At 42.2% G+C, this 16,054-nt stretch overlaps 1 protein-coding gene across 4 annotated transcripts in view; it reads right to left on the reverse strand.

The window, feature by feature from the left end:
• Positions 1-1,824: 1,824 nt before the first annotated feature.
• LOC142244310 (uncharacterized) overlaps positions 1,825-16,054 on the reverse strand; it is a 417,067-nt gene continuing 402,837 nt past the window's right edge. For 3 of the 4 annotated variants that reach the window (XM_075316516.1, XM_075316515.1, XM_075316520.1), the window contains 2 exons: positions 9,303-9,569; positions 1,827-2,157 (listed from right to left, as the gene is read on the reverse strand). In XM_075316516.1, the coding sequence (XP_075172631.1) occupies positions 2,072-2,157; positions 9,303-9,569 (353 nt within the window). In that variant the 3' untranslated portion in view covers positions 1,827-2,071. Of the gene's footprint in view, positions 2,158-9,302; positions 9,570-16,054 lie in introns of all 4 variants that reach the window. The other variant, XM_075316518.1, reaches the window with a different exon arrangement.

The raw sequence follows: 16,054 nt of genomic DNA on the forward strand, positions 1-16,054 counted from the left end.
GGGTGTTGGTTTCTCAGCCCAAAGCTGACCTGACCTTCAGTCAGGGTTATAAAAAATGTTCTTCCTAGCCAAAAGCCCAGGATAGTGGAGTGTGCTTAGAAAGTACGAAAAACGAGCTGCGGCGTGCTACGGAGGCGGAGACTCAACTGGGTTGCCAATCCAGTAAGACTCCCATCAGGGTGACCAGTCCTGGGGCACATTGTACCATAGCCCTGACACTTACCCAGCCTAATGACCTCGATCCCGGGGGACCATGGTTTACACCGAATGGATATATTGGCCACCCGGCATACTAACAAGTGCAACAACCCCAGTGTGCATAATGTATCAATCTACTAGAGTGGCCAGAGACAAATCCACCTTTTCGAAAAAAGAGCAGCGATCTGATGTCCCATGTGACCAAAAGGGCTTTCGTAGGAATGTTATCCAACTGTTGAATAACATTCAGAAAATTACCTGTGTATAGAAAGAAAGGTGGTGTCATTAAAAAATGAGGTTAAAAGGTGTTCCAGTATTATGGATAGAGGAGATCGAATGCAGGCAGTGTCTGCTACAAAGGGCCTCCCTTTTATGTATCTAAGGCTGCTTTCACACATCCGGTTTGAGCTGTGCGGCTCAATCCGGCTGTGAAGCCTATGCAACGGATGCGGTGAAAACACCGCATCCTTTGCATAAGTTTTTTACATGCGGCCGGTCCGGTTTTTGCCGCTTGCGGCATGCTACTGAGCATGCGCAGTGGCAAAAACCGCATGCGGCGGCCGGATGTGGTTTTTGCCGCATCGCGCCGCATCCGGCATCCATAGGGATGCATTGGGAAAAGCGCCGCATCGGCCGGATGCGGCGCGATGCGGTTTTTTTTTGCCAGAGCAAAAAACGTGCCAGGGAACGTTCCATCCGGCCGCCGCATCGGCTAAATCTGCCGCATGCGGCAAAAACCGGACCGAACGCAAGCCCATGCGGCACAATGCGGCACTAATTAAAGTCTATGCAGGAAAAACGCAACCGGCAGCAAAAAAAAAACGGTTGCGGTTTTCCTGCAAAGTGCCGTATTGTGCCGCATTGCAAAAGCCGGATGTGTGAAAGTAGCCTTAGGCTACTTTCACACATCCGGCTTGAGCTCTGCGGCTCAATCCGGCTGTGCAAGCTATGCAACGGATGCGGTGAAAACACCGCATCCTTTGCATAAGTTTTTCCTTTGCGGCCAGTCCGGTTTTGCCGCTTGCGGCATGCTACTGAGCATGCGCAGTGGCAAAAACCGCATGCGGCGGCCGGATGCGGTTATTGCCGCATCGCGCCGCATCCGGCCGCCATAGGCGTGCATTGAAAAATGCGCCGTATCGGCCGAATGCGGCGCGATGCGGTTTTTTTTTGGCGCACGAAAAAACGTGCCAGGCAACGTTCCATCCAGCCGCCGCATCGGCTAAATCTGCCGCATGCGGCAAAAACCGGACGGAACGCAAGGCCATGCGGCACAATGCAGCACTAATGTAAGTCTATGCAGGAAAATCGCAACCGGCAGCAAAAAAAAACGGTTGCGATTTTCCTGCAAAGTGCCGGATTGTGCCGCACAGGAAAAACCGGAGGTGTGAAAGCAGCCTTAGTTAGAACATAGACTGGAACCATGGGATGCTTCTTTTGTAAATAGTCATATGTCTTATCTATAGTCTGAGACTGTAAATGTCTATCAATAATAGCTTTAATCATTAATTTGATGGAGCGTGATTACTTGAAACCACTTGTGACTGCTCAAAATAAATGTCAACACATTTGCTCTAATTTTTGAGTGCCAGATTTATTTTTTGAGATTAATACCAGGTTTCACCCCATCTGTGCACCCAAAACTCTAGAGCGCCATACTTATCTATTATACAGTTATTTTCTATACCGAGTCAGCAATCACAATGGCAGTATTCTTGCAAGCCAAGGTAACGTTGAAAAATTCCATTTAAACAAGGAAGTAAAATACTTTATTAAAAACTGTAATAAACTGCAAACACATAAAAGAAATAAACATATAAAACACCGTAAACAAATAATCTTTATTTCAGCATCTGTGGGAAAACAACAAATTTCATGCACTGCTGTCCTGGCGCTTTTTTCTGTTTTTCTCAATTCTATTGCGAATTAATATCTGTACCACCTTGTTTATGTCCATTCCTAAAAGAGAATGAAAAACAGTGTATTTTTCTAAACCAGTATAAAATAATCCAAAAGCAATAAGAAATGCAATTCGGAGCATCAATGCACGGTTACGGTGTGGTTCAATATACTATAAGCAATCATCATGATAAACAACTAGTGAAAAAGAAGTTAAAGATCAATGATAACATTTCTCTAATTGTAGGTCTTGATTATTAAATATAACTTATGGACTGATACAAAGACCAGGGACCTGTGAAAACCTCTTAAGTTGCACTATTGTTTGACAAAAAAAACAACTGCAGCAGGCAAGGTGGCGTTTAAAGCACCACTCCAGCATTTTTTTTATTTTCCGGCTGGAGTGGTGCTTCTAATCTAAGTACCCTGCACTTAAGGCTGCTTTACATGTGTCGATTTCTCGTGCGATCGCACCTGCCCCCATCGTTTGTGCGGCACGGGCAATTTTTTGCTCGTGTCGCACAATGCTGTAACCCCCCTGTCACAAGCACTTACCTTCCAAACGACCTCGCTGTGGACGACGAACATCCACTTCCTGAAGGGGGAGGGACGTTCGGCGTCACAGCGACGTCACACAGCGGCCGGCCAATAGAAGTGGAGGGGCGGGGATGAGCGAGACGTAAACATCCCGCCCACCTCCTTCCTTCCGCAGTGGCGGCGGCCGCAGGTAAGCTGCAGTTCATCGTTCCCGGGGTGTCACACGGAGCGATGTGTGCTGCCTCAGGAACAATGAACAACAGGACGTTCGATTTTTTGAAAATGAGCGACGTGTCAACGATGAACGAGAAGGTGAGTATTTCTGCTCGTTCATAGCTGTCACACGCTACGATATCACTAACGATGCCGGATGTGCGTCACTTACAACGTGACCCCGCCGACATCTCGTCAGATATATCGTAGTGTGTAAAGCCCGCTTTAGTCTTTATACTTACCCACCGTCGTCTTCACCTTCTATCCATGCAGCTCCAGTCATTCTCCAGTGTTTCATGGAGCAAGCCAGAGGTTATTCTTCAATTCAAGTCTATGAGAATCTCATTTTGGTCCTCATGGACTTGCATTCAGAGCCTGTGTCTGTTACCCCTGACTTCCAGCAGTCAGAAGTCGTAATTACAAGATGGCACTGTGGAACTGGAGCAGCGCCAATAAAAAGTAAAGACAGTGGCAAGTAAATATAACCTTAGGTGCAGGGACCTTCGATTAGTAGCATCACTCCAGTCCCCACAAAAAAAACTTGAGTGCTTTAATAATTTATAAGTACTAATACATGTTAGCAGCATACTGTTTTAAAAAAAATACATGCACTATTGTATATTACATTTCATGTCCTCTTGATTACGATGTGGGGGGAAAAAATCCTGTAAAAAAGGCAAATATTTGTCTATACAGCACAGCACTTGCATGTATGGAACATGTATATCTTTACTTTTCAAAGGTGTCTTTCAACAGTGTAGAACTGGCACGTGTACATGAAATATTGATGCTACAAGATGGTAATTGGCAATTAGTCCCCACTGTGATTTTTAATTTAGCACTGCAGCATTAGGCTATGTGCGCACTAGAAAAGTGATTTTTCTCAAGAAAATTTCTTGAGAAACTTCTGGGAGTTGAAGATTACCGCATCTGCGGTAAAAAAACGAACCAACACCGTGGCACAAACGCATGCGGTTTTGCCGCGTTTTTTCCGCTGGTTGGTCCCTGCGTTTTTTTATGCTGTAACTGCCATAATATATAAATAAAACATGTTGAAAAAAAAAAAAAGAAAAAAAAAAAAAAGGTCATTCCCTTCTGATATAGATAGATCGACAAATAGATAGATCATGGATAGATAGAAGGATAGATAGATAGAGGGATAGATAGATAGATAATGGATAGATAGATAATAGATAGATAGGTAGATAATAGAGAGATAATAGATAATAGAAGGATAGATAGATAGAAGGATAGATAGAGGACAGATCAATCAATAGATAGAGTCCCTGTGAGCACACACTGCATTTCTCACGAGTGATAGTGTGTTCACATTACCGACCGTGAGAAATGACCTGTAATTACCTCTGCAGGCTCGTTGCGAGGCTGCATTCTGTACAGTGTCAGTCGCGGCTGGATGCAAGCGTCGTGGGACCTGCGTGGATTACGCCGGAGCGGTGTGTTGGGGGGTTAGTAAAGGGGTGAAAGAGGGGGCTTTTTCTCTTTTATTTAAAATAAAGGATTTTTCGGTGTGTGTGTGTGTCTTTACTTACGGGTTAATCATGAAAGCTGTCTCATAGACGCTGCCATGATTAAACCTGGACTTAAATGGCAGCGATCCGCTGGCATTTAACTCGTTATTACCCTGATTGCCACCGCATCACGGCAATCTGGAAGAGTCGGGGACACTCTGGGACTGGCGCATAATGGATGCGAAAGTCCCGGGGCTGATATTCTCGGCTGCGGGAGGGGGAGGGCATTAAAACCCTGGCCCTCACCCTCCCCAGCGTGAGAATACCGGGCTGCCGCTGTGTGTTTTCCTCGGCTGGACAGTAAAAATACAGCGGAGCACATGCTTTTGTTTGTTTTTGCTTTTTTATTTTTATATGTACGTTTGATTTGTATGTGTATTCTATATGTCTGTGTGTGAGTGTATTCTATGTCTATGTCTGTGATGTGTGTGTGTGTTTACTCTGCTCCGCTTTCTCTTCATGTCATAATGACATCACTTTCCTGCAAAACGCAGGAAGTGACGAACATTACCGCAGGTAAACCGCGGCTATACCGAGGGTATACCGCACATCATTTGCTACCTGCGGTATACCCGCGGTATTTCGCAATTACATTACAGTGAATGGAGTGAAATACCGCAGGTACCTGCGGAAAAGAAGTGACATACACATTTTCTCAAGAAATTCTGCAGAAAGAATGTTCTTGAGAAAAAAACGCAGTGTGCACACAGCTATTTTTTTTCCCATAGGTTTTGCTGGGAAATGTCTGCAGAAAGGTTACAAACATTTCTCAAGAAATTTCTGCAGCAAAACCGCGGGTAAAACCGCGAGGTAAAAACGCAGTGTGCGCACAAGGCCTTAATCTTTTGTTTTCAACAAGATACTACACAGAACGCAGAAGCAAGGAAGTTATCCAAGTTTAAAAACAAAAAACAAACCAACAGAAAATACCTATACTGACGATTCAGCAGTCCCCCTGGTCTCTGCTTTCAAGCCACTGGTATACTACTGCTGCAGCCAATCAATGGTCTCAGCGGTCACAACATGTACCTACTGGGAACATCTGAAATCTGCTAAGCCCCACTTACTTTTTTGCCACGTTAATAATTTTCCTGTAGCTGTATAGTTATACAATAACAGATGCTTGGAAGTTTTCTTGCTGCTTCCATCATACCTTTAAAGGGTATTGGTCACCAGGTTTTTGCCTTTTATTCTGAAAGCACCATAATGTAGGAGCAGAGACCCTGAAGACTTACTAGGCTGTGTTTTGCTGATTCAATACAATCAGTGTTTTATCAGCATTAGATTATAACTACAGGTCAACTGACCTCATATGTCCCATCCAACCACAGCCCCAGCATGGATTGGCAGCTCTCTGTCACTATACAATGTACACAGAAAGCTGTTTATCAATGATGTGCGAGGGTTTAAACAAAGCTTCACATCTCAGGTCTGCTAGACCTTCTGTGGAGAAAATTGTGACCATCGTAACGGCCACATCCAGTAACCTAGGTGATACATCTCTAATCAGGGTCTCTGTCCCTCCATAGCGCTGCTATCAGATTACATAGCAAAAACCTGCTGATTGATTTCCTTTACAGAACTTGTACACTACTTAAACACTGATTATGTATTCTTAAGATAGGTCATCAATGTCTGATTGTCTGTGGTCCAACACTCAGCACCCCCACTCGATCAGCTGTTTTCAGAGATGGCTTCAGCAGCAGGTTTCCAGAAATGTGCTCAGTTCCAGAGCTTCTCAGTCTTAAGATAGTTGCCACAGCTTCCTATTCAAATCAATAAGAGGCAGATGTGCAGTACCTGGCTGAGGCCACTGTCAGGAGACAGAGCAGCTGCGGAACTGAGCATTTCCGCCCACCTGCTACCGCCACCAAGAACAGCTGATCGATGGGGGTGTCGGGTAGTTGGACCACAGCCAATCAGACATTGATGATCTATCCTAAGCATAGGTCATTAATGTATAAGTAGTGGACATCCTCTTTAATAATAGTAAAAAAATTTCTAGCATGTAAAGAAACAGTCTAAACATATTCTATCAGCAATCAAATTGCATACAGTAAGTCAATTAGCTCACCACCTGGAGCTATGAAAGAAAATGCTGCTGCACAGAATCCAGTGACATAATAGTAAAATGATCCATTGATTGCATATCTACCAGAAGAATACATATAACCAAATATAGACAAAATTTGTAATCACAAAGTTTGTGTAAGGTTAATAACTGGCCAAGCCTTGCCTACATTTCACTATGTATTCTTCAGAAGGCTATGCAGTAAAGGGATTGATTTAATACTATCTCACTTGAGTAGGTGTAGTGACATTTACTTTTGATTGGAGACAAACAGGATATTTTGGGATTTAACCAATTTCTTTAATAAGAAAAAATTAAGCTGTAAAATCAGTACATTTACTGTTTGTGACATGCTGAAAACTTGCTTAGGCTCTACTGGCAGCTTTATATTATTTGTACTATCTGACCCAGCTCTCAACACTAAGGCTATATGCGCACACTGCAGTTTTTTCTGCACACAAACTGCAACCAAAACTGCGCCCAAACTGCAACCAAAACTGCACCTTGTCAGAGAGAGCCTGGAAATGTAAAAAAACCCTGCTTTTAATTTTTTTGCATCAAAAATGCACCAAAAACGCATGTTAAACGCATCAAAAACGCACAAAATTGACAGCATGCGTTTTTTTTGTGACAAAAACCCTAGAAGAATGAACATGCTGCATCTTTTTGTCACAAACTTTTGACAAAAAACTACAATGTGTGCATAGCAAATCTGACTTCTCATAGACTTTGCTGGGAAGTCAGAAAGTTCTGACAACAAAACTACACCAAAAAACGTGACAAAAAACGCAGTGTGCGCATGTAGCCTAAGGACTCACTTGGATACCAATTATTTTTTTCTTACACTTATGAAAATCGGTCCATTTTTGTGAGTCAGTTTTGACCAGCAGAGTTTATTCAGTGTTTCTCAAGCTATTCGTAAAAAAAAAAAAAGTGAAAATTGGCTTGTTTTTTTGTTTTTTTTTTAAGGATACAGTTTAACAGGTGACTCATATCAAAATCTGACAAACATGTCTTAGTTTTGGTTTAAAAAGAAAAATGGTCTTGTGAACAGCTCCAACGACTGTAATGGGCACGAGTTCTATCAGTGAAAAATATGAAGAGAATGTAAACGTGAGAAAGTAAAATGTGAATGAGGCCTAAAGCGGATTCCTTAAAGCCAATATTCTCCCTTCTATCAGGCTGTGGAAATCAGACTGCACTCAGATGTCATAAGAGTGCAGTCCGATGATTTCCATGCACTCACCGAATTGCATGGCTGAGTGTAATCCAAATACCGGAACAAACTCGTGCATGCAGCGATTTTTTCCTCTGACAGACCCTATTCGAGGAAAAAAAAAAAAAAAAAAAGACATATGCAAGGCCCCTTAGACTAACATTGGTCCGAGTGCGATCTGATCTTTTCTCAGATCCCACTCAGACTGAAAATACGTTTGTCTGCACCTGCCCTAAGTTGAGCTCATTATGATATTTAATTTTAAAAAATGCAGACTGTTGCTTTTAGTACACCTAATTGTATTAACAATTTTTGTAGTACCTAAATCGCTGAATATTCTTTTTTTTTTTTAATGAACAACTGAGTAGAAATTATAGATTCAATTAATTATTTCTTCTGAACCAAATATATCTGGTTCCACAAATTCATTTTTTGCCAAAACTTAGGAAAGATTTAAAATGGGATTGAAAATAAAAAATAAAAAGCATATGAGAAAAATCCTGGCACTGTTGGCACCAAAAAAGCAAAGGTAACCCCCAGGAGTGAGTTTATTTATTGATAATTGTATAATATATAGTTATAATTTTTATAATGTCTGGAAATCTGCCCTGTCATTTCTACAGGGAATATGTCATCTCAGAATAGACTATCCACGTGATGTTAGGGCTAAGGCTTGTTATAACCTTTTAACTTATCTCCATGGTGAATTTTAGAGGCATCATTAAAAGAGGACAATATTCTACTCGCTCTGCACCTGTTCCATTTCAGAGACTTAGGCTGCGTGCAGCTGATCATCAGTCATGCTAACAATGACCACTACCGGAAGAACAGCCATGAATACTAAAGGGGGCTTTACACGCAGCGACATAGTTAGCAATGTCGCTCGTGAAAGCACCCGCCCCCGTTGTTTGTTACACATACTTACCTTCCTAGCAACGTCGCTGTGGGCGGCGAACAGCCTCTTTTCTAAGGGGTGGTTCGTGCGACGTCACATGGCAGGCGTCCAATAGAAGCGGAGGGGCGGAGAGCAGCCGCATGAAAGTCACGCCCACCTCATTGCCGGGGGACGCAGGTACGGTGTTGTTCGTCGTTCCTGGGGTGTCACACATTGCGATGTGTGCTGCCTCAGGAACGACGAACCACCTGCGTCCTGAAACAGCAACGACATTTTGAAAATAAACGACGCGTCAACGATCAGCGATTAGGTGAGTATTTCTGATAGTTAGCGGTCGCTCGTATGTGTCACACGCAACGTTGCTAACAAGGCCGGATGTGCGTCACGAATTCCGTGACCCCAAACGACATCTCGTTAGCGATGTCGTTGCGTGTAACGGGGCTTTTAGTACTGCACCGCACTGAGATGACTGGGACAGAGTGTGTACAACGTTATTATTATGTTTTCTGTTTCTATTGTTGCTGACAAACAACACCCTTCTTTGACATAAAGGTGATAAGCTGTAGAGTGTCCTAACATCATTTAATAGGCCTCTTTGAGGTGACAGGTTCATTTGTAGAAAAGTGGAAGTAACCGGAGTCAAGCTAAGATTCATTCTTGGCAACAATAATATTGTATTTTATTTTTTTTAAGGCCTCGGATTCACTTAAAATGAACTTAAAGATTCTCAAAACGCTGCTTTACCTTTAAGGACTGGTTTTGTATCCGCAAATTTAGTAACCTCTGCAATCAGCTGTGAAATATTAATGTCCTTTTTTCCATCAAATGATATACTCTTGGCATTTTGTGTGTTGCTTGGAGAAGTGGGAAAATTCAAATGATCAATTCTAGGTTTCTTTGCAGCAGGAACAGCTTTGTTCTTATCTGAAGAAGAGGACCCCAAAGACGTAGATGGAGGATGATCTTTGCCGAACTCTGACATAGAACAGTGACTCTGAGCCTTTGTTGAGCCTTGTGAAACATAAAAATAAGGAAATTGTCATGACTTTAGGTATACTTCACATTGTTGGCTTTGTGTAAATTACAATGTTCGTCACAGTTAATGAGGTTATCTGATATCTCAAACCGCTCAAACCGTGTCCATAAGTATGTTTAAAACGTATGCATTTTTCTAATCAACACTTGTATAATTTCCCTTCCATTCCTTTGCTAGCATCACTTGTTTTTGTTTTTTTTTATATTCACTTACGATGAAGTTTTGCTTGAAACTACCAGTATGGCTCACACAGACTGTTCAGTATAATACTGTCCCTCCCTCCAGCTTGTTTCAACACCCCTTCTCTCTGTATTTACTGCTCAGCTTGACCTCTCTTGCCAGCATTCTGCCAAAAAAACATTGTTCCAAAGCCGCTCTGAACACTGGCAAGGAAAGAGACACATGGAGTATTTCCTTGTTGTTTATTCCAATACGTACTCCATGTTCTCTCTGCTCTGAAGCCTTTCTGATCATAAGAAAAGAGAACAAGAAAAAAAACCCCACGGGTATGTATTGTCTATACTTATGCTTACTTGATAAGCTCCATTTAGAGAGGCTTCAGAGAAAATCAATGATGACGTTTCCTTTGAGACTCCCCTATGAATGCTGGGAATTTCAAGCGAAATGACATCCGAAAAACAAAACTCAATCAGTGTGAAATGAGGCTAGCATGGAAATGATATGAAACTTTAAACACCTGTCAATTAAAAAATCCTTAATGTTTAATTATGGTTATTAGGACAAAGATTAAGATATTGAATATCCCCTTTAAGCTCCACCTTTGGTGTAAATATATAGATTTTTATTTGAGGTTATGTAGACATTTTTTCTTTTTTTGCGTATTGTTCATTGTTTGAAAAAGGCATCCAGCAGCCATCATGCTTATGTGATGAAGTCTTTAACCCCAGAGCGACGGCCTAACGTCTCAAGACGTCGGAAAAACAGGGTACTTATTCTGTTCCGACGCTTTGAGACGTCAGGCCGGAAAAAGCCAGTAGCGCCCCCCAGTGATGGAAAATCTCGGGGGTTTCAGCTGCCGGAGGTAGCTGAGAACCCCAAGATTATGAATCGGGGTGTTTTTTTGGACCCCGATAATGTGATCCCCGGTATACATCGTATACCGCCAATCACATAAAAAAAAAGGCAAATAATACTTATTTCTTTCTCATCTGACATGATCAAACAGATGATAAAGAAATATAAGCCCCTAGTGCCCCCAAAACCCCCGGTACCGGAGAAATCAACCCCCACCACCTCCGGAACATCCAAAATGGCGCCGATGTGCGCCAAAAACTGCAGCCGCCGGCTCTGCATTCATTTCCCTCTGATCTGAAATGATCAAACATTTCAGATCGGAGGGAAATGTCCTCCCCGAGCCCTCCTCCGGGACACCGGAGCCCCCTCCGGTTCTCCAGAGCAATCCCCCCTCCCCTCCGGAGCATGCAAGATGGCGACGCGCACAGTAGCGCGCGGCCGCATTCATCCTCCTTCCCTCATTTCTGTCGCGTGTGACATGTCACATGCGACAGAAAAGTCGTCCCTAGGTCCTGCCAGGTCTCCCACCGTCACCCCCCGGTCTTCCCCGTTACCTGGCTGCCGCTCCGTCCCCGCGATCACTCCGCCTCCCTCTGAAAATCTGGAGGCGCATGCGCAGACAGCGGCTGTCAGCTGGCTCCCTGCAAGCAGGGACGCTGAGCTCACTACCGCAACTGCTGTACTGTGGACCGGGGGAGTTTGAGTGCAGTAATCTGCAGCCACACTCCTCACATGGAGGGCCTGATGTTCCAGAAAATGGGGGGTACGTTCTCTCAGCGTGCCCCTCATATTCTAGAATGAGGTTACTGGAGGTCACTTTGCCCTAGGTTGGACCGGGGCAGTGTGAGTGCAGTATTCTCAGATTACTGCACCCACACTGCTCACAGGAAGAGCTTGCTCTTCCAGAAAATGGGGGATACGTTCCCTGAGCGTGCCCCCCATATTCTAGAAGGTCCAGAACCTCCAAAATGGATTACAGCGGACCGGAATTTTTTTTATTTTCAACAAATTGATGAAAGAGGGAATGTTTTGGGGCGTGTTTTTTCAAATAAATTTTTTTTGTCGTCTTTATTTTTTTTCTATTACTGACTCGGTTAGTGATGTCGGATATCTGTTTAGATGCTGTGACATCTCTAACCTCTGGGCTTGCTGCCAGGTGACATTACACATCTAGCATCAACCCCATTTATTACCCCGTTTGCCACCGCTCCAGGGCAACGGGATGAGCTGGGGCGAAGCGCCAGAATTGGCGCATCTAATGGATGCGCCACTTCTGGGGCGGCTGCGGCCTGCTATTATTAAGTTGGGAAAGGCCAAATAACTATGGCCCTTCCCACCCTGATAATACCAGACCACAGCTGTCTGCTTTACCTTGGCTGATAATCCAATTTGAGGGGGGATCCCACTTTTTTTTTTTTAATCATTTATAAATAATTATAAAAAAACAGCTTGGGGTGACCTCCAAATTGGATCACCAGCCAAGGTGAAGCTGCCAGCTGTGGTCTATAGGCTGCAACCGTCTGCTTTACCCCAGCTGGCTATCAAAAATAGGGGGGACCCCACGTTGTTTTTTTTTAATTATTTATATTTGGGCTAAATACAAGGCACAACACAATGAAAGTCACTAACGGGCACCAGCTTAGAATATGCAGGGGGTAGGAAATTATATATATCGTAGACATCTATCCATCGATTCTAGCTCTTTAGGCTATGTGCCCACAATCAGGATTTGCAGCATTTTGGATGCAGAGTGTTTTCACTGCGTCCATAACGCTGCGTTGTGCAGTACAAGCACAGTGGAAGGATTTTTAGAAATCTCCTGCCCACATCACTTCTTTTCTCTACAGCATAAACTGAACTGCGGTGCGGCTTCCTGAGCAGCAGGATGTCAATTTATGCTGCAGAGAATAAAGTGTTCTTCGGAGGAAGAATAAAGTCTGCAGCAGTTTGAACCCGGAATGTATACACAGGTAGATGCGTTCTCCCGTGGACAACACTCACATCTCTGCAGGAGGGCTGGCACTGCATCCTAGACAGTGTCGCCAGATTGTGAGCACATAGCCTAAAAGTGAGAAATTTGGCGCAACAGCAACATTTTTGTGAAGTACCTGTAGATTCAAAATTCTCACTATACCCCTGAATAAAGTGCTTGAAGGGTCTAGTTTCCAAAATGGGGTCACTTGTGGGAGTTTCTGCTGTATAGGTGACCTAGGGGCCCTGCAAATGCGACATGGTGCCCACAATTTGTTTCAACTTTTACAAAATTCAAATCATGCTCCTTCCATTCCGAACCCTACTGTTTGTCCAAACAGAGCTTTTTTCACCACATATGGGGTATCACTGCGCTCATAAGAAATTGGATAACAAACTGTGTGCTCTATTTTTTGGTATTTCCTCTTGAAAAATAAGGAATTTTGTGCTAAAGCAACATTTTTCTGAAAAAAAAAAAAAAAATTCAAAATTTTCAATATGAGTACCTAAGGTTATGAAATTCTATAAAGTATCTGTGGGTTCAAATGCACACTATACCCCTAGATAAAATCCTTGAGGGGTCTAGTTTCCAGAATGGGGTCACTTGTGGGGGAGCTCCACTGTTTAGGCACCTCAGGGGGTCACTAAACGCAACTTGGCGTTCGCTAATAATTCCTGCCAATTTTGCAGTCAAATGGTGCTCCTTTCCTTCCGAGCCTTGCCGTGCACCCAAACAGTTGATTTCCACCACATATGATGCATCAGCGAACTCAGGAGGGGTCTATTTTCCAAAATGGGGCCACATGTTGGGGAGCTTCACTGTATAGGCACCTCAGGGGCACTCTAAATGCAACATGGCGTCCGCTATTGATTCCAGCTAATTTTGCAGTCAAATGGCATTCCTTCCCTTCCGAGCCCTGCCATGCACCCAAACAGTTGATTTCCACCACATATAAGGTATCGCCAAACTCAGGAGAAATTGCACAATAAATTTTATGCTGAATTTTTTCCTTTTACTCTTGTAAAAAAAAAAAAAAAGCTACCTGGTTGAAATAACGATTTTGTGGTAAAATGTTTTTTTTATATTTTAATGGCTCAATGTTACAAAATTCTGTGACGCACCTGGGGGGTTCAGGGTAGTCACCAAACATCTAGATAAATTCCTTGAGGGGCCTAGTTTCCAAAATGGGGTCCCTTGTGGGGGGTTTCTGCTGTTTAGGTACCTTAGGGGACCTCCAAAAGCAACATGGTGCCCGCAATCTTTTTCAGCCAAATTTCCTTTCTAAAACTCAAATACTGCTCCTTCCGTTCCAAGCCCTCCCATTTGTCCAAACAAAGGTTTCAGACCACATGTGAGGTATCACCGCGCTCATAAGAAAGTGGATAAACGTTGAGATCAAATTTTTGGAATCACCTCTTGAAAAAGTGAGAAAATTCATGCTAAAGCAACATTTTTTAACAAATTATTAATATTTTCAATATGACAACGTTACGTTAACAAAATCTGTGAAATACTTGTGGGTCCAAAATCACACTATACCCCTAGATAGAGGCCTTGAGGGGTCTAGTCTCCAAAATGGCGTCACTTGTGAGGGAATTCTTCTGTTTAGGTACCTTAGTGAACCTGTAAATGCAACATGTTGCTCGCAATCTATTTCAGCCAAATTTGCTTTCCAAAATTCAAATATTGCTCCTTCTGTTCCGAGCCCTCCCATTTATCCAAACAGAGGTTTTTGACCACATGTGGGGCGCGTTCATAAGAAAGTGGGTAACAAGTTTTGGGGTCCATTTTGTTGTATTATTTCTTCTAAAAGTGAATAAATTTGGGTTAGAACAGCATTTTTAGGTAAAATTTAATTTTTGCTTTTTTTCATTCCACATTGCTTTTGTTCATGTGAAGCACCTGAAGTGTTAATAAACTTCTTGAATGTGATTTTGAGTACTTTGGGGGTGCAGTTTTTAGAATGGTGTCACTTTTGGGTATTTTCTGTCATCTAGGCCTATCGAAGTCACTTCAAATATGATGTGGTCCCTAAAAAAATGGTTTTGTAAATTTTGATGTAAGAATGAGAAATCGCTGATAAACTTTGAACCCCTCTAACTTCCTAACAAAAAAAATTTGGATCCAAAATCGCGCTGATGTAACGTGGACAAGTGGGAAATGTTATTTATTAACTATTTTGTGTGACATAACTCTCTGGTTTAACGGTATAAAAAGTCAAAAGTTAAAAATTGCTAAATTTTCAAAATGTTTGTCAAAATTAAATTTTTTTCATAAATAAACAAAAAATATTGTCCTAAATTTGGTACTAACATGAAGTCCAATATGTGACGAAAAAACAATCTCAGAATCACTGGGATCGGTTGAAGCATTCCAGAGTTATAACCTCATGAAGTGACACTGGTCAGAATTGCAAAATTTGGTCTAGTCATTAAGGTGAAAATTAGCTCCGTCACTAAGGGGTTAAATAAGGAAATAAACAACATATTCCATCAGAATCTCAACCTCTATTAGTAACAAAAATAACACACACAATATTACATGGATTTATATCTCTTTACATCAGTTAAGAAATGTGCTCCTCAGACCATCTGGGGGCATCACAACTCTGGACCAGACCTCAATCAGAGGTCAATAAAACTTTCACACTCCTCATCTATGAACTGCTGCAATATTTACTGCCACAACAGTTTGTCCCTTTGCCATACTGATAGTTCTGCTTCACATCACTTGTCTTATTTACTGCACTATTCTATGTCCTGTTCTGTATAAATGTGACTCTTCAGATTTTATGTTATACTGAGCCTGATGAAGAGACCTGCATAGTCTCGAAAGCTTGCTATATATTACCATCTTTTCAGTTAGCCATTAAAAGGTATCAACCACTGAGGACTCTCAGTTCTTTTAAACATTTTTTTATCACACACAATATAATATTTTTAATATGTTTTCAATAGAAAAAGAAAACTGACAAGTTACAGTCCAGTAATAGACAGATACTTGATATGAAAAGGCATTAAGTTTGAGAAAATTTATGAGAGGGTGTTGGCTGTGGTTTAGTGGTGAAGAACAAAGTGAAGAGGCACTTAGTTGATTGTCCCTATTAACAGATAAGGAGGAAACTGCATTTCCTTTGGCTTTGTAAAATTGATTTTTACTGAAGTTTTAACATTAGACCATGATCGGAACCTCCCTAAAGGTTGTGAGTATTTCTACAGTGGACTGTATTGAAGAAAAATGATCTGAACTTGATGTGAAGGAAACATCACTGTTGCCACAATTTGAGTGAATAAAGGTCTTCAACCCTTTCACCCCCGGGTGATTTTCCATTTTCGTTTTTTTCTCCCCTTCTTCCGAGAGCCATAACTGTTAGCTTTCTGTCAATATAGCCATATAAGGCCTTATTTTTTTGTGGGCCAAGTTGTACTTTTGAATGAAACCATTATATTTACT

Source organism: Anomaloglossus baeobatrachus, chromosome 6 (assembly GCF_048569485.1).
Source record: "Anomaloglossus baeobatrachus isolate aAnoBae1 chromosome 6, aAnoBae1.hap1, whole genome shotgun sequence".
Classification (NCBI taxonomy): domain Eukaryota; kingdom Metazoa; phylum Chordata; class Amphibia; order Anura; family Aromobatidae; genus Anomaloglossus; species Anomaloglossus baeobatrachus.